This window comes from Papio anubis, chromosome 12 (assembly GCF_008728515.1).
Source record: "Papio anubis isolate 15944 chromosome 12, Panubis1.0, whole genome shotgun sequence".
Classification (NCBI taxonomy): domain Eukaryota; kingdom Metazoa; phylum Chordata; class Mammalia; order Primates; family Cercopithecidae; genus Papio; species Papio anubis.
Window position 1 is genome coordinate 24286490 of NC_044987.1, and position 25594 is coordinate 24312083.

The window sequence follows — 25594 nt, forward strand, 5'->3', positions numbered from 1 at the left end:
TGTAGTCTAAACCATATATTTGGACTAGGTGTCCAGGATGATTTTAGTAAATATAAATCAGTGCTGTACTTAAATGATAAACAGGCAACAGGAGAGCAAAACCAACCAAACAACTGAAGGCAAATTTTAGAACCTAGGCAAGAGAGCCTTCAGTATTCAAATTTATAATAAAAAGAGTTCTCAAGTTCATACAGTTTTACAAAGCAGATTAGACATAAGAAAGGCTTTGTACTTTTTAAAAGATTAATCGGAAGCTTAAATCTTGATTGTACAGATTGCTAAACTCTGCTTATATTTCATAAATATATGGGCTTAGTTCATTTTCTTGATACAGAGGAAAGTTATCACAGCTTAATGCATTTTCCCTGTTCATATTCTGACTCTATAATCTATATCTGATATCTGTTCAAACTTTAAGAAAATTACTTCAGTGATTTACCTGCAGTGCTTTTTTTAACACCCCAGTTAACAATCAGATGTGTACTAACACCAGCTGTTTTCCAATATGACTCTTTGGGGAACTGAGTATAAACTCTCAAGCAAATGGTTGGTTTATTTCTCTATTCTGTATCATTTGATTGGTATACAAAAGCAATGATGTTCTTGGTGCATCTTTTTCCAGGATTTGTCCACAATTTAACTTTTGCATATATTTTCAAACATAAGTGGGGCTCTTTGTCTCCAATCTTAGTGCTCAAATCCATTCTCTACATTTCTCTACAGAGTGATTTTTCCTAAAGGCAAATATTACTATGCCACTTTTTTCCTTGCTTGAAATCTTCTGGTAGCTCCCTATCACTAACAGAGAGAAAATACATGCATGGATCCCATTGGCAAAAGTGGTTCACCTGAGATTATTAGCAAACAAAACATTTATCCTAATACTGCACACAAACATGCAAAAATAAAGCCTACTCACCAGTCAGGGGAGAGATTTGATCTAACCCCAGAAACCTGGGTTCACTGCCCAAAAGGTAGAACTTGCCATGATAAAGGAGGGAAAAGTTTCAATAGTCTGTTCATATCAAAAACACAAGAGTGGTGTGGCCAGCTTTCATTCTAACACTCAACAGAAGAATGTGTGCTATGGCATGATATGGTGGTAGCCATTGAAGCTGTGGGCTTTTTCATTCTTATTTTATATAAAATCCGGAAGAAGCTGAAGTAGGATATGGAGATTTGGTTAATCTTAATGAAGTCAGATGACTAGGTCATGGAAGTATATTGAAGAACTCAAACACTTTTAGGTACCAAAGGGGTCTAACATCGTTTTATCACATTCCCACTCTGGATAGCTCACTAGAATTTGTTGCTATTGTTGTTGTTTTTGAGATAGGGTCTCACTCTGTCGTCCAGGCTAGAATGCAGTGATGTGATCTCAGCTCACTGCAGCCTCCGCCTCCCGGGCTCGTTCCATCCTCCCACTTCAGCCTCCCGTGTAGGCATGCACCACCATATCCAGCTAATTTTTGTATTTTTAGTAGAGATGGGATTTTGCCATGTTGCCTAGGCTGGTCTTGAACTCCTGGCCTCAAGTGATCCACCTGCCTCGGCCTCCCAAAGTGCTGGGATTATAAGCATGAGCCACTGTGCCCGGTCTTAATTGTATTTTCTTTTTTTTTTTTTTTTTTTGAGACGGAGTCTCGCTCTGTAGCCCAGGCTGGAGTGCAGTGGCCGGATCTCAGCTCACTGCAAGCTCCGCCTCCCGGGTTCACGCCATTCTCCGGCCTCAGCCTCCCGAGTAGCTGGGACTACAGGCGCCCGCCACCTCGCCCGGCTATTTTTTGTATTTCTTAGTAGAGACGGGGTTTCACCATGTTAGCCAGGATGGTCTCGATCTCCTGACCTCGTGATCCGCCCATCTCAGCCTCCCAAAGTGCTGGGATTACAGGCTTGAGCCACCGCGCCCAGCCAATTGTATTTTCTTAATGACAAGTCATTTGAACCTAAAACCAGGGAAAAATCTAGAAAGCAATGGATTCATTTAAGAAAATATATTAATTTAAACTAGAGGGTACATGTGGATAGTGACTAATTCTATATTCCACAAGAGTAGAATGCTAGAAGATGTATTTTTAAATAACTCATCTGATAATTCTGTTATACGGCCATGTTTAGGTTAGGTGTTCCTCAAGGATGTATGACCTTCCTTCACTATTCCCTCCTTTGGCAATTTTATGGCTTTTGGTCTTACATGTTATCACTAAGGTAATCATTCAGACATTCTGGATTATTACAAGAAAAAGATCATTTTGTGGTCAAGTTTGGGAAAGATCAAACAATAGAGAGGTAATCTTACTGAAGTCCTTCTCAAAGCCCTATGCACATTCCATACCTCTATGACACTTGGCGAGATTCTTTCTACTCCATTAGAAAGGGTTCGTATCCAAACGGATCTCCTACCTCCCATACATCACTGCAAAAATTATCAGTATATGGCACAACTCCACTCTTGAAACTCCTCTACTGAAAACCCTTCAATGACCCTTGGATTACAAAGCCAGCTTTAAATTCTCTAGTAAGATCTGGCTTTAACCTTTTCAACTTAGTTTTTCTCTTTTTTATATGATGAAGCATATAGGCTTTTAAGTCAGACATATTTGGGTTTGAATTTCATTTTATCTTGGCAAGTAATTCAAATCTTGTTGAATTTGCTTATAAATGAAAGAAAGATAATACTCCCTCCACCCAAAAAAGCTATTTAGAGGATTATAGGTTGGTTCTCCTCATAGTCTATGTGAAAGAACTTGCTGTCACCTACAGAAAACAGTAGTTCCCTAATTTCAGCATACATCATTATTGGAAGGCATCCTACTTACAAAGTGATGCCTGAGTTACATTTTGAACTTGACTTGGTAGGTCTGCATGGAGCTTGAGAAGTGCATTGTCCAATATAGTAGTCAATAGCCACATCAGGATACTGAGTACCTGAAATATGGCTATTCTGAATTGAGATGTGCTATAAGATATACACCAGATTTCAAAGACTTAAAATCAAAAGAATAATGCAGGCCAGGAGTGGTGGCTCACGCCTGTAATCCCAGCACTTTGGGGGGCCTAGGCGGGCAGATCACTTGAGGTCAGGAGTTTGAGACCAGCATGGCCAACATAGTAAAACGCAGGCTTTACTAAAAATATAAAAATTAGCCAGGCACAGTGGCATGTGCCTGGAGTCCCAGCTACTCAAGGAGGCAGAGGCATGAGAATCGCTTGAACCTGGGTGCAGAGGTTGCAGTGAGCCAAGATCGTGCCACTGCACTCCAGTCTGGGTGACAGAGTGAGACCTTGTCTAAAAAAAAAAAAAAAAAAAAGAAATGTAAACTATCTCATTAATAACTTTTTAAAATTGATTACATGTCAGCAAGATATTTTAGATTTTAGACATGTTAGCCTAAACAGTATACATTAGTCACATTAATTTTACCTGTTTCTGTTTACTTTTTAATGTAGGTACTAGAACATTTAATATGGCATACATGGTTTGCATTGTATATTTCTCTTGGATAGCACTGATATATATAATCTGCATTTTCAACAAGTCCCTCAGATGATTCTCTGGTAGGCATCCTCAGGTCACCTTCTGAGAAACTGCATATGAAACTCTAAGCTCTCCAGAAGAACTAATGCTTTTATACATGTATCTTTTTATCTTCACAGCGCTCTGAACATTGTGAGCAGTTACCCATAAACTGATTGAATTTAGATGTGCTTTAAATATTAAGCCATCAAAGTTACTAAGAAAATTTTCTTTAAATATTTTATTTTAAAAATATATATACACATATATACATTTGGTATAGGTAGGCGTTCCCTATGTTGCTCAGGCTGGTCTCAAACTCCTGGCCTCCAATGATCCTTTCACCTTCACCTCTCAAAGTGTCGGGATTACAAGTGTGAGCCACCCTGCCTGGCCAAAAAAATTATCACTGAAAGTTTTGCTTCCCCACCCCCGACCCAGTTCCCTAAGAATTATTTCTGATTTGCATTTCTTGAATGGAAACAACTCAAACTACAAAATAATTCAAACTACAGCTTTGGTTTTTTCTCAAATCAATAAAATACATAGTTTATTTTCTAGAAGAATTAGGGTTATTTAATTTCTTAAAGAAATAGACCATTTGACTAGATTCTAAAATTGTTGAATATTATATCAAATTATTCATTTAAAACTACTGATTAATACTAAATCAGAAATACACACTAATTTTTATACCATAGAAATTTAGCCAGATGAGGACAAAAAGAGACATATCTGAGAAAAACGGGTCTCTATACAGGGATAAATGAAGGAAAGATAGGGCTGAGTGCCCTGAAAGAAGAGAGACGGAAAACTAATGTTTTCTAAGTTAACATCAGGATACAGAAAAAATGTTGACTTTAATGACTATGAGAAGGAAAATAGCCACAAAATTAGAAATAACTTTTAAAGATTATTTGGTAGTAATTTTCAGTAACGATTTTTCCACTTACCTCATTGCCACATTGCTGCCATCAATAACTATTGGTCTCAGATTTTCACCATCATCTGTTACAATCTCTTGCATTGGAGATTCAGACCTCTGAGATTCCAGGGAAGAAGTTTCCCGTGTTATAGTGTTAATTGTACTAACCGTCTGATCAGCCTCACTTTTATTTCCAAGTTTGACAAGTTCTCCCAAAATATCATTGATTAAAGCATCAGTACCAAGTTTGTTTAGTACAAGCTGAACCTGTTCTTCAGAATAACCTAACTTAAGTGCAAACTCCAGTTTTGTTTGGTATTCTCGCACCACATCAGGTGGTTTCTTTGCTTCCTTGGATGTAGTCTGGGACTCTTCAGGTTTAAAGTCTTGCAAAATTTCATTGCGCTTGAGTATGTGAGGCTGTAAACAGGGAGACCTGCAGAGTTGTCTGTGAGTCTTAGTTATTAAGCCTGGCTCTACTGAAATGCTACCCGATTGTTCTGACTCATGATCAGAATTTGTGTTTTCTTCAGAGTCACCAGAGCTTGCATTCTCTTCAGACACCTCTTTTTCATCCTTTCCCGCATTAACGGTATCCATACTTGGTCTCTCTACTGTTGACCAAGGTGCAGCTGGACTTAACTGTGGGTCAGTGCTCTCCACATAAAGGTGGCCGAGGTCATGTCCTAGGTGATCCTTCAAGCCCATGAAGCTGTTATGTGCACTTGACTCCACTTTGCTGTTTTTTCCGTATTCCTGAATGCAAAGCACCCCGTATTCCTAGAGAAAAATGTAAAATGTTTAGAATTTCATAGTTATGGCTTGATTTCTGTCTTGATGGAGAAGTCAGAAGAGAATTACTCAACTACTGAATATCTATTAATATTTTGTATTTTGTCTACATCCTCTCCTCCCTCCTAACACCCTTGCCAAGAGAGTGTCATCTGCCATTTTTCAGAAGAAGATATAAATTAGAAAGGTCATGTAATTCCTCCAAGGCAACAAAGTAAATAAGTAGTAGAAGTGGATTTTTTTACCCAGTTTCGTCTGACTCTAAAACCCATGCTTTTCCCACTATATCATGCTCCTTCTCAATCTCGATGAATCAGATTTTTCTACTTTTAGGACAGCTTATAATTCTGGAGTGACACATAGAATATTATCAAAAAGTATGTTTTTAATAAGCATGACAGGTTATTTACATTTTTCTCTAACAGAATTTGTATCTATATTCTTTTAAAGAGAAAACCACGTGGAAAGAAACCATTAACTTACACTTGAAAAATCATTATTAATCTGGATGAAGCTTAACAGCAATCTAAAGAACTTTCAAAAATAATATAGATACTGCAATGAAAGAGCACATATTCTAAGATGGACAGAATGGAATTAAATTATTACAAAGTGAGTTAAATTCTTCTTAGAGATGAACAGGGTTTTGCCCTAGTAATCATGATTTTTTTGACTCTGGAACATGACAACACAATATACTTTCTAGCATTATGCTATCCTTATTAAGTGCCAGGGAAACAACAGTCTCTTTCATTCCAGGAAAAAATAAAACTTGTTTTATTCTGTCTGCACTTGTGGAAAGCAGAGATGATATCTCACATAAAATTAGCAGCAAACAATTAGGCATATTAAATAATGTTATCTCAGTTTCTTGAATTTTATGGCAGAAAATGCTCCTGTATTATATCAGATTAACTAGCCATTAATCTGCATTTGGTTAAAAAGTGATCTTTTTTCCTATTTTTCACCATATAAGAATACCTTTACTATTTAATTTTTTTTTTTTTTTTTTTTTTTTTTGCCATTTTACTATTTTTCCTTAAAGACTATTGGAAATGTTATTTCTCTACTAGGAATGGGTTAGGGAAATAAAGCTATTTTCTCTGGTGCTTCATTGTAAGAACTACATCCACATCAATGATTTCCTTTTTTTTTTATATGGGAGTCTCACTCTGTTGCCCAGGCTGGAGTGCAGTGGTGTAATCTCAGCTCACTACAACCTTTGCCTCCCATATTGAAGTGATTCTCCTGCCTCAGCCTCCTGAGTATCTGGGATTACAGGTGAGTGCCACCACGCTCAGTTAATTTTTATACTTTTAGTAGAGACAAGGTTTCGCCACGTTGGCCATGCTGGTCTCAAACTCCTGACCTCAAGTGATCCGCCCGCCTCGGCCTCTCAAAATGCTGGGATTACAGGTGTGAGCCACTGCGCCTGCCCTCATGATTTACTTGTTAAGGCAATTCTAGTATTCTACCCAGACACAGCATAAGCAAGCCAGCGGCAGTTGAATTTGAGACTGCCATAAAACACCTATTTAAAACTAACCTGAAAAAGAAAACTGAGAAAATGTTTCTAAAGCTCTTCCACATCATATTTACACTAGAAAATAGCTATTATATGAATGTTAAAAGAAAATGCTAAGCGATTTTCTGAGAAGTCACAAATTTGAAAGCATACCTGGTAAACTTTAATTAGAGAGTCAAGTAATGAAATACATTTTATTAACTATGGTAAATACTAGAGAAGAGAACATGGAATCTTCAGCTTGATAATACACTTAACATTCCTTCAGTGTAGATCTCATACATGCTTCTACAGGAGTTTCCTCAGGGCTTATTCCCTGAGAAGATAGACAACTTTAATATCATTGTTCTACTAATACAGCATTCATTAGTTTTAAAGAAACATCAATTCCCCTAGCTCTGGATTGCCCAACTCATAAAAAGAAATATCCCTTAGGAGAGCTCTATATACATCTGCTTCATTATGAAGCTGTATCCACTTCATTTTTTCCTATTAATATGGATATGCATGAGCCCAATTATTTAGAATTGAAGGAAGGAATTTTAAAAACAGATTTTTACACCCTGTGATTTATTAACTACTGTAATATACTAACACCATAATACAAGTAACAAATCACAGCAGCATCCTAATAAAGGGATACAGTTAAAAGAAAAGTCCACACTACGGCCTTCGTGGCGCTCCCACCAAAAGTATCTTAAACGAGGAAAACCTATTGGAAGCTGGGCTGCTTGGCAACCAGAAGCTGGTTGCTAAGCTGCACTCCTTTAACATGCCATCATGAATGCTAGCACAGTGAAAGAATAATTTGGTATGAACAAAAGCCTATAAAAGAGACTGGGACTTAAGTGCGTCTGGTTTACCCTCCAAGAACAATGCAGCTGCCAAACCAATCTGGAAGCTCCGACATCATTGTTCTGTAAACCCCACAATCTGCTCTGACTGCAGGAAGTGCATTTAATGGGCAACATTTTTGATGTCCCCTGAAAAGTTTGGGTTTTGTACAAGTGCTGTTGTGAGATAATTCTTCAAGATAATGACTTGCTGACCAAATCCCTGAATTGACCTAGGAAATATTATTTAATATTGAGCAGTTTGGGGTTTGCTTTTGTTTTTGTTTTTTGTTTCTTTTACATCAGACAAGATGAATACCTTATGAAAAATATAACCAGTGGCAAATATTAGAACAAAATGTTCTGCTTAAAGAATAATTGGAATTATTCTTCTTAACTTTCACATTTTTCAAAGTAACAAAATTAAATACTGCAAAGTTTTCAAACTGAAAATCAATCACTCTAAAGAGTATTTAAATCTTTCTGTATCTTCTATCTAATATTTTAAAAAAGTGTCAGTGATACTACCTAAACCTGCTATACCATGTAGTTTTATTATATGGCTATCATGATACAAGGGGGAAAATGGGATTTTCAGTTTCTTTTAATAACTAAATCACACAAACCTCATTTGTATACCAATGTATCTAGTGGATACCACATACTTTTAACGTGTGATAATTTATGTAATTTGCACATAATTTTAAGTAAAAAGTTTACAATAATTAGGCTGACTTTTTAATGCTAAGGATAAATGTAAGCCTAACCTACTTAAAAAGAAATTAACATCCAATTTTTTTAGGCAAATAAGTTTTGTCTTAAAATATTCTAGTTGAACTTTTTTCACACTGACAGGCCTCTCTTCATCTTCTAGATTTCATTGGTTAGCTCAGAGAAGGTTATCCAATGTCACTGTGTACTAAACAAGCAGTTAAATGATTTTTTAGTCCTTGCAAAACAAGAAACTAAATAGAAACCATACAAATAGGGACAAATGAGTTCAATTTCCAGGCCTATAAGCATACTACAAATTTGAAATAACCTGATTTGTAGTGATCCAAATGGTAAAGATTTGGTTTTTAAAACTTTGATCTCTAGAATGCTTCCTTACCCACTTGTAATTAGCAAATGATTGCCCTTACTTAATAGGGCACCTAAAAACAACCCAGAATTTGGCAATGTCTTGAAATAATTCAATGAAGAGCTACATGATAAAGATTTAAAAACATGGTATTTTAATAGGCTGCTGTATTTGTTAATATAATGCAATATGTAAAACTTACAAGAAATTACTATGACAAACTTAAGAAGAATGGTATATAATCTTTATTTTCATTCAGTTTTTTAAAAATGATTAATATAACTTTTAAAAGAATGGAAAAGACCATTAACAGCACAAAATGTATTATGACATGTAAAGTAGAAAATATTTTTCATTTCTTAAAAAATTATTAGACTTTTAGGTTTGCATTTACTACAATGTAAACTCATATAAACCATCTTAAATGTAATCAATGAAATATTAACTAATAGGGGTAATTTTGCTCATTTCATGAAGCAGCATAGTCCAAGTTTCACAAAGTAGGTCAGTTTTTACTCCCATAGTTACCAAAAACCTCCAAGAAATACAGCTAATTTTTAAACTGTATCATCAGGGCTTCATTGTAATTGACCTTAAGACATTATAGTCTTGAATACAAAAGGAATTGGGTACATATACAGTGATTTGTGAAGATTCCTATAATTATAAATCTATAAATTCCTTCCAGATACGGTATTGGAAACTCAATTTTTCTTGCTAAAAGGCAAGTTGAAAAGTAAATAATATTATTTGTTGAAAAAGAACTAAATGTTCTTGCTAATTCTGTAGATGATGATGAAGTGTAGCTAATTCTTTTAATTATCAAAAAGAAACTGTACTAGCTGAATGCAGGTTTACAATATAATGGCTATTCACTAGAAATTTATTGCACACACTGAAATTCCTCCATCTAGTGACCAAATTTTCTTAAAGTTCTCATTAGTTAACTTGGATAATTCTTCATCTCAAATCAGATTTTTAAAAAAATCTTTTTTCTATTCTAAAGAGCCTCCTATTAATCAGGAATATTAGACCATAAACTTGTTAAGCCGATTTATTTGTTTGTAATGTAAAGTTACAATGCCATAAAAGTGGGTTCTGGTTGTTATCCAAATGGTAATACTATGAGAACAATAAAAATAAAATAATGAATATGTAATAAATACCTACTGCTGTAGTCTCTGTGTATTTAATTACCATTGTATTTGAGTGAGTGCTGTTGTCTGCATCCCTCTAGCTAACAAAGGAGGGATGTCCCTTTGAACAGATTGGTTAATGCTCTGGGGCAACAGATGTCTACTGGAACTGCAGGAGACCAGCAACTGGTGGCCTGCCCATCTTCGGAAAACTTTCAATAGACTTATGCATATGTTCGCACAATAGGGCATGTGGTAGAAATGAAAACCTCTTTTTAACCCTTTATGCTCTTTCTTTCCCTCCCAACTGATAGATGCAAGTCTTTGTTTCTTCCTCCCTTCCCCTTTACAGAACTCTTGAAGAAAATAGTTCTTGGAATGACATCTTCAATCTAATGTCTGAAACTAATGTAAGGGAGAAGAAAGGTGAGAGTGAAGAAATGAGAAACTGTACATGAATACTGAGATTGCTGACAAAGCAACTGAATGCTTAATCATCGCATCTAAAACGAGTTGAAACATCTACCTACATCAATCCATCTCCCCAAGCTAGACTTTTAAGACAACAGAAAGCTCTATCGAATCTTATCATTTTATAGCACCTAGGTATGACAGTGACATCTTAAGAAACTTAAGACTTTGACAAGATTTAAATCCACCATTTATCGAAAATATCGGAACATTTATTATAACTTGACTTTAAGCTCCAAATGATTATATGTCATGCTTAATGCCTTATAAATGTTCATGATGCTATAAGTAATTATATAACTCTAGAATAGAAAAGTGTAAAAATCTGCTTCGCAGACATATTTTACAAAAATAACTTAACTTTCTGGTATGTTGGCACTATGTAATAACTTGTAGACTTTCATTGGAGGTGCTTTCTTTTGCAGAGTTCAAATTAATACTCTGAATATTTAGCAAAGTTTAACTTCCAAGGCATTAAAGTAGCACAAATACTCACGTTAGCAGGAAAATACAAAGACATTGGTTTCTGTAGCAGCTTCAGCAGTAAACTCCTTAACACAATTTTAGCTGCAGACTTCCAGGCAGGCAAGAAGAACAATGAATGGTTGAACAGATGGAATGGCAGTGTCTTTGCTTAACCTATTACCGAGTGGAATCACAGCCAATCATAGGCCAGAAAGCTCACAATTAGTTGGCCGGGCAGATGCAAGACAACCTCAGCACCCTGCGTCAGGTTCGTAGGTTTCTAAGATAAGCAAGTTGATGTCATTCGCAGGGTCTGCCCCGGGCAGCATGTGTATTAACGAGGGGTGTGCAGCAACAATAGGCCATACAAAGCTGACTAGTAGGCAGCTGCTCTATGAGAGCGGAGTCATTAGAGAGCAGGCTGCCAACAAGAAACACCTGGCTTGGGCAGACTTCAGCTTTTCCTCCTAGTTTTTAATGCGTGAAACAAAGAAACCAATTATATTTTAAAGTAGTAAAAGTTGCATGTTTCCAAGAAGTTGAGGCTATACTGTAGTCTATGAGCTTTTCATTTTTATTAAAGAAAGAAAATGAAGTGTGTCAAAGTAGCAATTAACTACTGCAGTAATCCCTGTCTTTAATAAATGAGTTACTGGTGAAATGAGACAGAAGGGTATAGTCAAACTATTTCCCTGGAAATAGTGGAAAATCTGTATTTTTAAGCATTTGTTAATTTGCTGCAAGATAAGAAAACAAAAAGGAGAGATGATGCAAATACAATTGCGAAAGAAAAAGACTTAAGAGATCACAAATAGAACTGATTTTTAAAAATTCACTGAAAGTGTAGCATAGTAAGATAAAACACAAGTTCTGTCTAACTTTGTGCCAAATGAGTCATCTAAACTGTAGATTTAGACAGAATTATTTAACTTCAACCTAAAATCACCAGAATAACCTATCCTGTGTATGCCAAGTAGCAGTGTAAAATTGTTTTACTATAGATACTAGTTAACCATGTAATTAAGGAGAAGTAAAGTCATTATATTTTAATATACAACATAACTATTTAAAGCATTTGTATTTCATAAAATGTGTAAGATGTAATACTCAAATTTTAGCTCAGGAACAAGTTAACATTATAAATACTATGACTTTCTGTAGTGTACAGTGTATATAAAAATAAGCCCCTTTGGTGAGTAAACTTGTTATCCCAATTTATTCCAAAGTTTCAGACTGCAGCATTTATAATACTGTGGACTACTTGCTTTTGTGGGCTGCATAAGTTATACCTTGAGTGGCCTCTGATTATGAACAACAACAACAAAAAAAATCAATCAAAATGTAAATACTATAAGGCATTGTAAGGATATTTCCCTACTAAAGAAAAAGGAACTCTATAGCTGTTCTACTATTTCCTTATGTGATGTAGAACACAAGCATGCACATTCCCTTTTCATTCCAGTGCAAATTAAAACAGTGAAGGCAAAGAACTGCTCTTCACATAGAATTTTCTGCTATAGGCTGATTTATGCAGAGCTTAGACTTTTTCATTATATGATCATGAATTCTAAAGATATGAAAAGTACCCAAAACAATCAAAATCAATCTCCTTTTATACACAAATACAGAGGTTACACACAATTAGGATCGTTTGTGAATAGGTGGAAAAAAGTAACACTAGTTTGGGACTCCTGGCCTTGTCCTTATTGTGCCTACTCAAATGCAAATGAGATCATCTCTATTTACAAAATAAGAAGATCTACATAGTTAAGATTTTTCAGTTATCGCACAGAAAACACTTCTTCTGACTACTAAAAACTGAAAATTATTGTTGTTTCCAGAAAGAAAACTAAAAGATAAAGTACCATATTACAGATCATCATTTGTTTACAGATACTTCCTCAAGAGAGTTCCAATATTTTATTGATATATGCCATTCCAAAAATGGTAGGAAATTTAAAAATCAGTGAAAATATTTTTGAACTAAATATAATTACTGGCTTCTGAATGACAAACTAATTTCTAAAGTAAGACCAAAAGGTTATAGCAATATTACTGATATACTTAAGGCAATGGTCTAATTTCATAAACCCATCAAGGATCAAGATAAAACATCTCTAGTATTATCATTTATTGCAAATTACAGTGTGAATTACACAGAATTCAAATGTCACATCTTGGGTAAGCATATGGATGTCCCAGAAATGAAGAAAGACTTTATCTTTTTTTTTTTTTTGATGGTGGTGATAGTTCTTTTTGAAATCTCCTGAGTAAAAAATATATCAGCCCTGAAAGGAATAAGAGAAAGGCCACTGTTATGGCTAATAAATGTAATTCTTCTGGTAAAACTGAGATTGATTGAGTAGGATAAATACGAAAAACGTAACGTGCATCCACACAAAGTCGTTACAACTGAAACCTAATAAAACTTAATAGCTGTGCACTGACTAGAAGAGACACTGAGGTCAGTATTTACGAATTCATATTAGAAACTCTTTCTTTTGTATGTATCAAGGAAACTACTTGGTGTGAATAGACAGTCTTCTTTTTTCCCTTGGGTTTTCTTCCTTCTCTTTATCCCTTGCTACTATAGTTACTACTTCACAGCTTTAATTTAGGAGGAGGAGGAATCTGCTCACTAATGCCTGCCACTGTGAACACAAAGAATGAGAGAAACTACCCCAGGGCTCAGCAGGAAGCCTGATCTCTAGCACTGGATTAAGCTTTTTTGCAAACAGCAAATAAAGGCAGTGATCTGAAAAAGCTAATCAGATCCTGCTGTGGTATTTAGACTATTTCGGTTGCTAGTATTGGATAATGTTAAGCACATTAAAACATCTGTAGGTGAAAAGACAGTCCCCAGTCTGGCTTTCTTAGTCACATGGCCCTAGTCCACTTCCCACTACAGGGCAAACACAAACAGCTGGACTGGGCTCTGTTTGGGTCACTGCAATAAATGACTGAGCACAATGCACACTTATGACAGAAAAAAAAAAGTGTAGTTTTAGGAGTATTATACTAAAATCTGTCTATGCCAAGGGTGGGTCTAATATTTGAAACTTCAACCATTTGAGAGGGGCTTGTACTTTTCCTGAGGCATGAATGTGAAACAAGTAAGCTTTGATGTGGGGGTATGGCATCAATTATCTTTGCCAGCAGTGATCTGAGTTCACTTTCCTGGGACCACTCTCGTAATACGGACTTGTTCCTCTTTAATATATAATCTCTCTCTCTGCCTTTTTTTTTTTTTTTTTCTTGAGAGAGTCTCGCTGTGTTGCCCAGGCTGGGGTGCAGGGGCACAATCTCAGCTCAGTGCAGCCTCTACCTCCCAGCTTCAAAGGATTCTCAAGCTTCAGCCCCCGAAGTAGCTGGGACTACAGGCCCCAGCCACCACGCCCAGCTAATTTTTGTATTTTTTAGTAGAGATGGGGTTTCACCATGTTGCCCAGGCTGGTCTCAACCTCCTGGCCTCATGTGATCTGCACACCTCAGCCTCCCAAAGTGCTCGGATTACAGGCATGAGCCACCACGCCCGGCCTATAATCTCTTTTGATCCTAATGATAACACCATGGAAGTAAGCTTATTATATCAAATTTTCCCAACTGTCCCCAAAACGTTGAAGTTAAAATTTTAATCAAAAACTATTATTTCTGAGAGTTTAAAAAAGAACCAACCAACAACAGTAACAACAACAGAAGCTAATTCATACACACAGTGTAAAAGAATGGAGGAAAAAGTCAAACAGGCATTAACTCTAACATCTGAGAGTTATTATATTTAGGAAGTCAGACACGCCATGAGCTCTCTTACAGAAAACTACTCTTCTGAGTGCTATTTGAAAAGTGTTAAAGACTAACTTTAAACCACAAAACAATGCTAAGAATATTGCCTGTATGAATTAAAGACAAATAAATTGCTGTAGATCTAGGGAGCACTAGTTAACAGAAAGTCGTAGGGTCGAATGTATCAAGAACCTGATAAACATCTGAGACATGCCCATTCTAGAAAGCACTGTTGAAAGCGTTAGACATTCTCCTAATTCCTTTCTGTCCATGAAACCACGCCACTTTTCGGAGAAGAGGCAAACCCCGAAAGTTCCAACATTAGCCCATATTTGAAGCCTGCCCTGAATACAATCCACCCAAAGTAACTTCTGGAAAAAGGTACCTTTATATTTAACATTAACTGTAAGGAAAAAGGTCTCAACTGTAATCAAGATCATATGTTTAAAATAAATCATCAAATATAAATACTTTATATAAAATAAAGTTCATAAATAGAAAAGTATTAATATGGGGCAGAAAAAGTACATTAATATTAGTGTACTTATCATTAAAATATGAACATTGGGTAGAAAATAACTAATATTAGCCAATAATAAGGAAGAAAACAAAAATCAATGAAAGTAGCACTATTGGAACATGCAGTGCAAATGAAAAAAGTTCCAAACACATTTTCTGCTCATACTTCCTCCAATAACATGGCCATCTCTGCCATTTCTTACTATTAACATTAATCACATTACTGGAAGTGGGGGCTGAGGGGAAGGTAGATTAAAATTATCATCATGATATAGTTACCTCCATAGCCATTAAGTAAACTACTGGTATTTTAATAATAAGAAAGAAAGACATCTGGGTGCAGTGGCTTGCACCTATAATCCCAGCACTTTAGGAGGCTGAGGCAGAAGGACTGTTTGAACCCAGGAGTTAAACACCAGCCTGGGCAACATAGGGAGATCCTGTATCTCAAAAATAAAAAATAAAAAATTAGCCAGGCATAGTGACATGTGCCTGTAGTTCTAGCTACTCGGAAGGCTGAGGCCGGAGGGTCACTTGGGCCCAGGAGTTCAAGGCTGCAGTGAGCTGTCATTGTACTACTGCACTCCAGCCTGGGCAACAGAGTGAGGCCTCATCTCAAAAAAAAAAAAAAAAAAAAAAAAAGAAGAAGAAAACAACTACTTTTCCTATCCAAATCCTAAAAGAAATTGTATGAGAACTCATTTTCTTTGTAAATCATATATGCTCCTAAAAATACTAAGCAACTACCAATAGGTAAGTAAAAGTTAAAAGGGAAAAAGAATAAGATATAATAGATGCATATCAATTTACTCTTTTCTTCACTAGCAAGAAAAACAGGCCTTTTAAAAAAGGGCTTGGGACATTTATTGGAAGAACACGAAGGAGCTCTCAGCGTCAGAAAGAGAACATTCAAGCCTTCAGGTCAGAGACGAGGACTGAACCCTGAGTTTCAATTGCAGAACTTCTAGACTATCTCTCTCTGATGATTCAGCACTATGTTCTCTGACCTTGTGTTCTCCATTCAAGGTTCAAATTCCTGAGACACAGAATCTGATCAGCACAGTTGAAGTCATGTACTCACCCCTTTGCCCTATTACCATGGCCAGATGTATGTGGGGCCATGATTGGCTGCCCTGTCAGGCCATAAGGAGATGTTGGGGGAGGCGCATTCCTTAAGTGGGGTGATATTAACAGAAGCGGAGCGGGAAAATGCTATGTGGACAGAACATGAGGCACCCAGTACGGAAGCACATTAAACACATTAGAGAGGCCGGGCATGGTGGCTCACGCCTGTAATCTCAGCACTTCGGGAGGCCAAGGCAGGCAGATCACTTGAGGTCAGGAGTTCAACACCAGCCTGGCCAACATGGCGAAACCCTGGCTCTGCTAAAAATACAAAAAAATTAGCCGGGCATGGTAGCGTGTGTCTGTAATTCCAGTTATTCGGGAGGCTGAGGCAGGAGAATCCCTTGAACCCGGGAGGCGGAGGTTGCAGGGAGCCGAGATCGCACCACTGCACTCCAGCGTGGATGACAGAGTGAGACTCCATCTCGAAACAAACAAGAAAACCACACACACACACACACACTAGAGAGAGATTCTATCTGGTTCCCATAAAATCCATCCAAATAACTTTTAAAAAAGGAAATAGAAATGGAATAAACATCAGTCTTGAAGAACATATGCATTGCTTGGCTTCCGTTTTCACATGTATGAGCAACAGTGTATCTCATTCCCGGTTTCCCTTAAGGGTGGCTATCACTGTTGCAACAGTGCATTCTTAAAACCTCACAGACACCTTTGTCTATTTCTCAACTGTTTCATTCACTTAATACATACTGAAGATCCAGTTAATCAATTCTTGATTATTTTTCTCTTCTCCATTTTCTCATTCCCATGGCCATGAGCATCCCCTAGGCTAAGCATTTATTCCCTCAGTCTTAGATTACTTTTGTTTCTTAATTTATCTCCTTCCTTGAATATCCCTTAGGTACCTCCCTGACAAAGTAATTTTCAATGACATCACTCTTCTGCTTAAAAAAAAAAATATCTCAGTTGCAGATCACAAGTCTCTGGTCCTCTGCTTTGTTTTGTTTTCGAGGCTCTGTTTACAAATGGGGCCTTCTCTGGCCCTGTAATCTAATTTCCCACTTAAGGTGAAGGGACAGCAAAAGTGAGGGCACAGATGCCTCTTTGCCTTAAGTGTTGTCTTGCACTACCGCCTCACCTATCCAGATCAAATCTATTGTTCTAAGCCCAGCTCAAGGCTTATTTTTTCCATAAAGCCTTCTTGGACTAGTTCAGTTTTTATTGCTTTCCAATTTCTTCGAACTTCTGTAACATGAATAGTCCGTACAGTACAATTTAGCACTTACTTATGAACCAGGATGTAGGCTTCTTGAGAGCAGAACCATTCACTCTCCCATAATCTACATAGTACAACCAATACGGCATGCAGCAGTGTGCTGATCGCTAGATGATCGTCAAGTGAAAACTCAACCAGTAAAAAAAAAAATACGCCCCTGCAAATTTGAATGCAGGCATTCACAAGAACAAAAATGCTGCTCTGCTAGTCTTTATTTCTCCCTGTGACAGGGTGAGTTTATCAGAGCCCTTGGCTATAGGCAAAGTTCTTGTAGCCCTGATACTGCCATTGGGCTGCTTCTAACATTCAAAAAAGCTCAAGTCTCCCAGTGATGACCAGTCTTTTCCCACAATCTCATCTGGATTAGCTCCCCAACTAGAGCTGCACCTGTGGAAGTTCCACTGCAGCTTCTGCCTCCCCACTTGACGATGACTTCTTTGTTGGGTAAGTCTGTGAGGACCAGTCACTTTCAACTGCACATTTCTCTTTGAGATCAGCCCACAAGCAGAAAATACTTGGGTGCTTTGCTCTCCAGCATGGCCCGGAACTGGATGGTTAAATCTTTCTCATTCTGGGGTTCAGTGTTACTAAGCTCTTTATGCTGTTCTCTTAAATCACCTTCTCTCCAATAGTTCCATGGATGGAAAGGGCTGCTATTTTGATCTCCATCTGCTTGGCTCCTTTGTCTATTTCTCAATTGGTTGAGAAATAAGGCAGGAAAAAGACCCGTCAAACTCCAACAATAATCAAGAATAAAAAGAGTTTTGTTATAAAGAAATACTAAGAAAAATAAAGGGTAATAAAAACTACATGAATTAACTCTAATCAGAACACTTGTCTAACACATATGAAGGGATTAATTTCAAAAAAGAAGAAAAAAATAGAGTCACAAGAAAGATAATGCTCCTCAAAGTCAAAATTCTTGAGGTTTATGAAAATCTTTCTGTACTATGTCATCAAGAGTGGACAACCTTCAATTCTGTTTAGGAACCAGAAACAAATACAAAATAAATCCACAACAACAGCATTGCTTTCCACTGGTCTAAAGACAAAGAAACTCTTCTACATTCATTTTAAATGAAAATATAACCCACATCCCAGGACTTCATCCAAATATTTCCCAGTGATTAGTTTCCCATTTAGTGTTTTTTAAAAAATTCATTAAGCAACTAGCTCTTAAAAAAGATTACCTTCAATTCCTACAAAACCTGTAAATACTCACGGAATGAGGAATTTTAGAAAAGTACAAGGAATGCAAATGACATCCAAAGTGCTGATGTAATAGGTTCTAAGGCAGCTAGTGTATGGGAAGAGAAAACTCGTGAGTCAAAAAGACATTCAGCAGTCCCCCCCTTTATCTACATTTCACTTTCCTCAGTTTCAGTTACCCACAGTCAACTATGGTCCAAAAATATTAAATGCAAAATTCCAGAAATAAACAATAAATTAATACATTTTTAATTGTATGCCGTTCTGAGTAGTATGAGAAAATCTACCGCCCGCTTGCTCTGTGGCACCCAGGATGTGAATTATCCCTTTGTCCAGTGTATCCACACTGTAGACCCTACCTGCCTGTTAGCTGGCTTGAGTAGAAATGAAAAACCGGAGTATAGATACGCCTTGACTTACAATGGGGTTATGTCCTGACAAACCCATCTTAAGTTGAAAATGCATTTAAACATACTGAATATCGTAGCTTATCCCGGCCTACCTTAAATGTGCTCAGAACACTAACATTTGCTTACACTTGGGCAACATCATTTAACACAAAGCCCAGTTTCTAATAAAGGTTGATTATCTCATGTAATTTACTGTACTGAAAGTGAAAAACACTTGAATGGTATCTGTGTACTTGAAGTACAGTTTCTAGCAAGTGTATATGGCTTTCGCACCATCATGAAGTTGAAAATCTTAAGGTGAACAACCATAAATTGGGGACCATTTGTGTATATATATGTATGCCACAGTTCCAGGCATCCACTGTGGGTCGTAGAACATATCCTTCGAGGATAAGGGAGGACTATGTATGATTTTTTTTTTTTTTTAAAGCAGAAGGCACATGATTATCATTCATGTTAACAAAATATACTCACGGTTATATTAAGTATAACTGAGATTGTCAGAAAAAGATGACCAAAAATGTGTAATTTTATACAAAATACAATGTATATAGAAGACATCTTGAAATTATAAAATATCTGGTGGTAGTTAAATGACAATGTATGGTAATAATATTCAAAACGATCACCATCAAAGCCCGGTCAGACCTCATCTCATCTCTCCTTTGGATGCCCCTCTCTCTGCCATCCTGAGCCACCACCTGGTATGTGCTGCTCCTCTGCCCACATCATATCTTTAGGCTGCTTGTACCAAAAGAGGGTATGTGCATGTTTTGTTCTTAAGTGTCAAATAATTTACTTAGGAAACTAATTAAAAACTGCTTGACTAAAGCATTGTTAAAAAGTGAAATGGATAGACTACAAAGAATAATTGCATCAGAATTAAAAGAGTTATGCATTTAGGTCTGTTTTTACTAAGAGTCTAAAGGAGTGTGTAAACAACATATTCCATGCTTGTACAGGAACTCAGGAAAAAAAACAAAATATGGTGTACGGCAAATAATCCAAAAGGAGCTGCAAACCCACTATGACCCAAGAAAACTACTTTGTTAATTGTAAGTTTGCTCTCAGCATAAACTCTTACTAAGCATCAATGTAGAAAACACTTCTTTCTACATCAGTGTTCTTGTAAGACAGGAAAATGAAAAGCTTGAGTTATAATTTCCAATGGCCTCACACTACTGATTTTAAATAACTGCATACTACTGATTTTAGACAAGTGTACTGGTGTGCAAGAGGCTAGAAAAAAAAGGAACGGCTGTGTTAGAAAACACTCAGTGAGATTAGCACAAAAGTTTATAGCAAAACTTTCTTTAGAGTTCTATTCATATCAAAAGGTGATGTAATATTTTAGGCATTAAATTAAGAATTCTGAGCCTTTAGGACAAGATTCCTTCTAAATACAAATCATCATATACTATAAAAAGTTAAATCTAGAATATGAATCATCCTGAACAGCTGCCAATGCATTTTGATTGTTAGCACTAACAGGGTCGGGATTCTTGTGTTTTGCTTTCTGAAGTATCCCCACCACCTAGAAGAGTGCCCAGCACACAGCAAGTGAATACAAATGTGCTAATAATAGTCTTTCAATACCTGGACCAAAATCTCTTTTCTGGATTCATTTGTTTACTTCCCTCACATAACCTATTCTCCAGCCAAACACAGGTACTTAAAGCAGCAGTTCTCTCAATTTCAGATACACATTAATATCATCTCAGGAGATTTAAAATACATTGATGCCAAAGTCCCACCCTAGAGATGTTACTTTTATTGGTCTGGATGAAGCCTGGCCAGAGGCATTTTAAAAGCTTCCCAAGTGATTCGAATGTGTAGCCAAGGTTACAGAAATTGATTTAAGAGTTTCTTTCTTCCCAAATACTTTTCTCCACGGTTTCACCTGTTAAAATCCTACCCATTACAATTGAAGATTAGCTAAATACCCAACTCAGCCACACCTGAAACACTGTTAAATTCATCTTTAAATTATTTGAGTTTTGCACAGGGACTGGCATATGGCTAGGAATTGATCAATGTTTAAGTGCTGCATAATCCTGGGAACATGGCACACAGTAAAACTCAATACACAGTGATTGAAAAATGATGTACAGCTGATCCTCATCATTTGCAGCATCCTCATATTTGCAAATTTGCCTACTTGCTAAAACTTCTTTGTAACCCCTAAATTAACACTTGTGATTTTTAGGTCATTCCACAGACGTGTACAGGGAGAATGGTGAAAAATCTGAGTTCCCAGAGGCATATGTTCCAGCAGAGGCTGAATGAGAAGCTCTGCCTTAGTGTTTCATGTCTTGTAAACAAGTGAAGTGTCCTTTTCTTTGACATCTACTTAGTGCTACGTTTTTCCCATTTTTGTGTTTTGTTGGTGAATTTGCTGTTTAAAATGGCCCCGAGTGTAGCCAAAATGCTGTCCAGTGTTTCTAAGTGCAAGAAGGCTGTGATGTGCCTTATAGAGAAAATATGACTGTTAGACGGGCTTTGTTTAGGTGTAGAGTGCTACTGGCCATCAGTTCAATGTTAATGAATCAACAATATGTATTAAATAAGGCATCTTTAAACAGAAACACACATAAAACAAGGGTGTACATTGATGGGCTGATAAAAATGTTGTGACCAGAGACCATTTCCCTTAGCAAATGGGCACCTCCTAGGTGCCAAGCCCTGAGGCTACAGTAAGAACAAAGCAAGTCCTCTCCCCAAGGTTGCACTGCAGTGTGTGTTGAGGCAGGGGAGAGAATTTAAATAATAAATACATATCAGGTGATGGTAAGTAATTTTAAATCAGGGAAGGCGTCTTAGATAAGGTGATATTTATGCAGATACCTAAACAAAGTGAAAGGAGATGTGTAACAGGGCTAGGATCTGAATGTTGGTGTCCCTGCAAAATTCATATATTGGAAACTAACATCCAATGTGATAGTTTTAGAGGTGGGGCCTTTGGGAAGTGATTAAATCACAAGGTTCCACAGTTGTGAATGGGATTAGTGCCCTCATAAAAGAGGCCTGAGCAAGCTCCTTTGCCCCCCCATCACTCTGAGAGGATACAGTGACAAGACCCCACTGATGAGGAAGAGGACTTCACCAGACATCGAAGCTGCCAGCACCTTGATCTTGGACTTCCCAGCTTCCAGAACTGTGAGCAATACATTTCTATTATTTATAAATTACCCAGTGTAAGGTATTTGGTTATAGCAGCAGGAACGGATGAAGACAAACAGGAACAAAGCTGTGCGATGAGAGTGTGCATGGTGTGCTCATGGAACAGCAAGGTGGCCAGTCTGAGGTGGCCAGAAGCCTCCAAGGGAAGAGTCAGAAGCAGCAGGAAAGGCAAGGTTAAGGGAAGCCAGGTCATATAGTGCATTAAAAGACAATGCTTTGCAAGCTTTAAACAGCATTTGAATCATATAAGGGTCTTGAAGATTCTGATTGAGGATGTCTGGAGTGGAGTCTGAGATTCCACATTCTAACAATTTCATAGGTGACGCTGTTGCTGTTGGTCCCTGGATCCCCCTACTCTAAGTAGCCAGGTTGTAGATCACATGAAGGAACTGGCTTTTATACTGAGATGGGAAACCGCTGGAGGGTTTTGAGAGGAGGAGTGATGATCCTATTTTATATTAATATCTTATCAACTTGTGCTTACTTCCACACTTCCAATTGTGTTCCACTGATCTGTTGCTATTTGTGTGCCTGCAGCACATGTTAATAACTGTAGATTTGTAATATATTGTGTACCGTGTGTGCAAGTCTTCTCATTTTCATATTCTTATCCTGGTTATTTTCACATGTGCATGCTTCCAGATACTCTTTAGAACTGTTTTGACAAGTTTTAACCAAGAAGCTGTTGAGAGTTTGATGGAGATCGTGCTGCAGAAGTAGGTGCTTAAAAAGCATTGCTGACTTATTAAATTGTTCACTTAATAACAATTTATCGAAAATTTTAAAATCTTTCAATAGAGTTCCCTATATTTCTTTATGGGGAACTTACATATTTCTTCACAAACTTTTTTTTGAGACAGGGTCTCACTTTGTCACCCACGCTGGAGTGCCGTGTTGCCATCTTGGCTCACTGCAAACTCCACCTCCAGGTTCAAGCAATTCTCCCGCCTTAGCCTCCTGAGTAGCTGGGACTACAGGCACATGCTACCACACCCGGCTAATTTTTGTATTTTTAGTAGAGACGGGGCTTTACCAGGTCGGCCAGGCTGGTCTCCAACTCCTAACCTGGGGTGATCCACCCGCCTCGGCCCCTCAAAGTGCTGGGATAACAAGCGTACGCCACAGCGCCTGGCTTGTATTTCTTAATAAACTTTTCTTAAAATATTTTGCTTTTTGTTCTTGCTGTTGCGAATGGAGGTTTTTCTTCCCCCATTATATTTTCTAACTGGTTATTGTTGGTGCCTAAAGAAACACCTATTCTTGTATATGAAACTTCAGTGAAAAAGTTTTACATGTCTCAGTGAATTCTTAACGGTAGTGTTTCACTGAGGCTCTTGGGTTTTTCGGGTATATATAATAATATAAAATAATCAGATTTCCTTATCAATTTTTTTATCTCTTGATCCATGCTTTTGTTCCACTGCATTACAACATTAAAGAACAAGGGTTATTTTGTGGTGTTTCTGATATTAACGGGAATGACTCTAGTGTTTTAATACAACATATATATGTGTATATATATGTGTGTGTTTATATGTGTGTGTGTATATATGTATAATATATATATATATTACAAATTAATATATATTTTATTAACAAATTAACCTCCCCATGCCTTAGTTACCTCAATTGTTGAAAAAAGGATAAAATATGGTTGTTATGAAATTTAATGAGCTAATAAATATAAAACTCTCAGAACAGCACCAGGCATATAGTAAGCACTCATATGTTAGCTATATGTAATTATAACTTTATATACATCTATACATACACATACCACACTACATACAGCCTTTGAAAAATCATTTACAGAAATACATTTTTCTCCTACGTAAAAGATTTAGAGAAAAAATTTTAGAAATGTGGATTACATTAAAATGATCTATTAATCAGTTTTTTAACTTACTAATATTGTGAATTATATTAATAGATTACCCAATATAGAAATATGATTACTTTGAGGAGGATTACATACGCTGATATTTCACTAAGAATTTTTACATCAATGATCATAAGAATGGCTTGTCACTTTCTTTAACCTATTTGCTTTGCCACCATTGGGCACCACTATTTTGTTGATTTAAAAGCGGTATGGTATTCCATTCAGAACTTGTTCTCAATGGCAAACCAAATGGCCAGTGCCAAAGGAAGCTAGGCTAGACTGGACCACTTGTTCCTATAAAGGGACACAACTATTTCCAGAGATCTGGCTTACTGGTATTCTAAAACTTGTCTCTGAATACTTACTGTAAACTCCAGGGTACAATTTATTCTAGTATAAAGTACAAAGAAAAGAGGATGAACTACAGGGTGATTTTATAATTTATGGATATAAGAACTAATCCCATACCATGCCTTCTCCCTGAAACTAACCAAGCAACCTGTACAAGTTACTTAACCTCTCTGTGTTCCATTTTCCTCAAATATAAAATGGAGATGACAATACCACTAACAGCGTAGGGTTGTTATGAGGATTAAATGAGCGATTGTCACATAGTAAATGGTGAGGTGTGTCTTTAAAAAAGTTTAGTGTAAAAATGAAATTGCAGTACAGAAAAATAGAAAACCTGATTGTCGTTATTTATTCCATATTCTCATTACTATAATTCTAAAACGCCTCTCCTTAGTAATACAGAAGAATATTATGCAGGCAAAGGCTTTAACTGGGTCTCATTAGCTCTTACCACATATTTATAGAACCAAGAAATCAGAGGCATTAGAGTTAAAATGCCCTAGAATTAAAATGCCCAACTCTATTCCTTTGTGCATGATATCCCAACATCTGAATTTTGGAAAATAAAGAAAATAATTTAGAATAATGTTTCTCAAAGGGAAAGGGAAATAACATTTACTTTGGAAAAGCCAAACATATCTATCCTTTTTATAAAAAAAAAAAAATTGAAGATTAAAGTGCTGGGATTAACACTTTGGCTAGTGCAAATAATTAGAAAATAATGTTAGAAACTGGTAAGGAACCTAAGTGTAAGAACGCTTGGAAATGAGTGATTTAGAAGAAATACATTGCTTTAATGGTGGGCAGAAGTGAAGGCAAGAGGGAGAAAACTGAAGTTTAATTAGAAGAAAATACAGCAGGCACCTGAAAGGAAACAAAGATTTTCTTCTAGAAAATGAGAAAACAGGCCGGGTGTGGTGGCTCACACCTGTAATCTCAGCACTTTAGGAGGCTGAGGCAGGTGGATCACCTGAGGTTAGGAGTTCAAGACCAGCTTGGCCAACATGGTGAAACCCTGTCTCTACTGAAAATACAAAAATTAGCTGAGCATTGTGGCAGATGCTGTAATCCCAGCTACTTGTGAGGCTGAGGCAGGAGAATCGCTTGAACCTGGGAGGCAAAGGTTGCAGTGAGCCAAGACTAGGCTACT

The 25594-nt window shown here is 36.9% G+C and overlaps 1 protein-coding gene across 3 annotated transcripts in view; it reads right to left on the minus strand.

The window, feature by feature from the left end:
• Positions 1–25594, minus strand: part of ZC3H12C (zinc finger CCCH-type containing 12C) — a 78278-nt gene that overhangs the window by 30706 nt on the left and 21978 nt on the right. For all 3 annotated transcript variants that reach the window (XM_009187222.4, XM_003910657.5, XM_017948945.3), the window contains exon 2: positions 4471–5222. In XM_009187222.4, coding sequence (XP_009185486.1) covers positions 4471–5222 — 752 coding nt within the window. The remainder of the gene's footprint in view (positions 1–4470; positions 5223–25594) is intronic.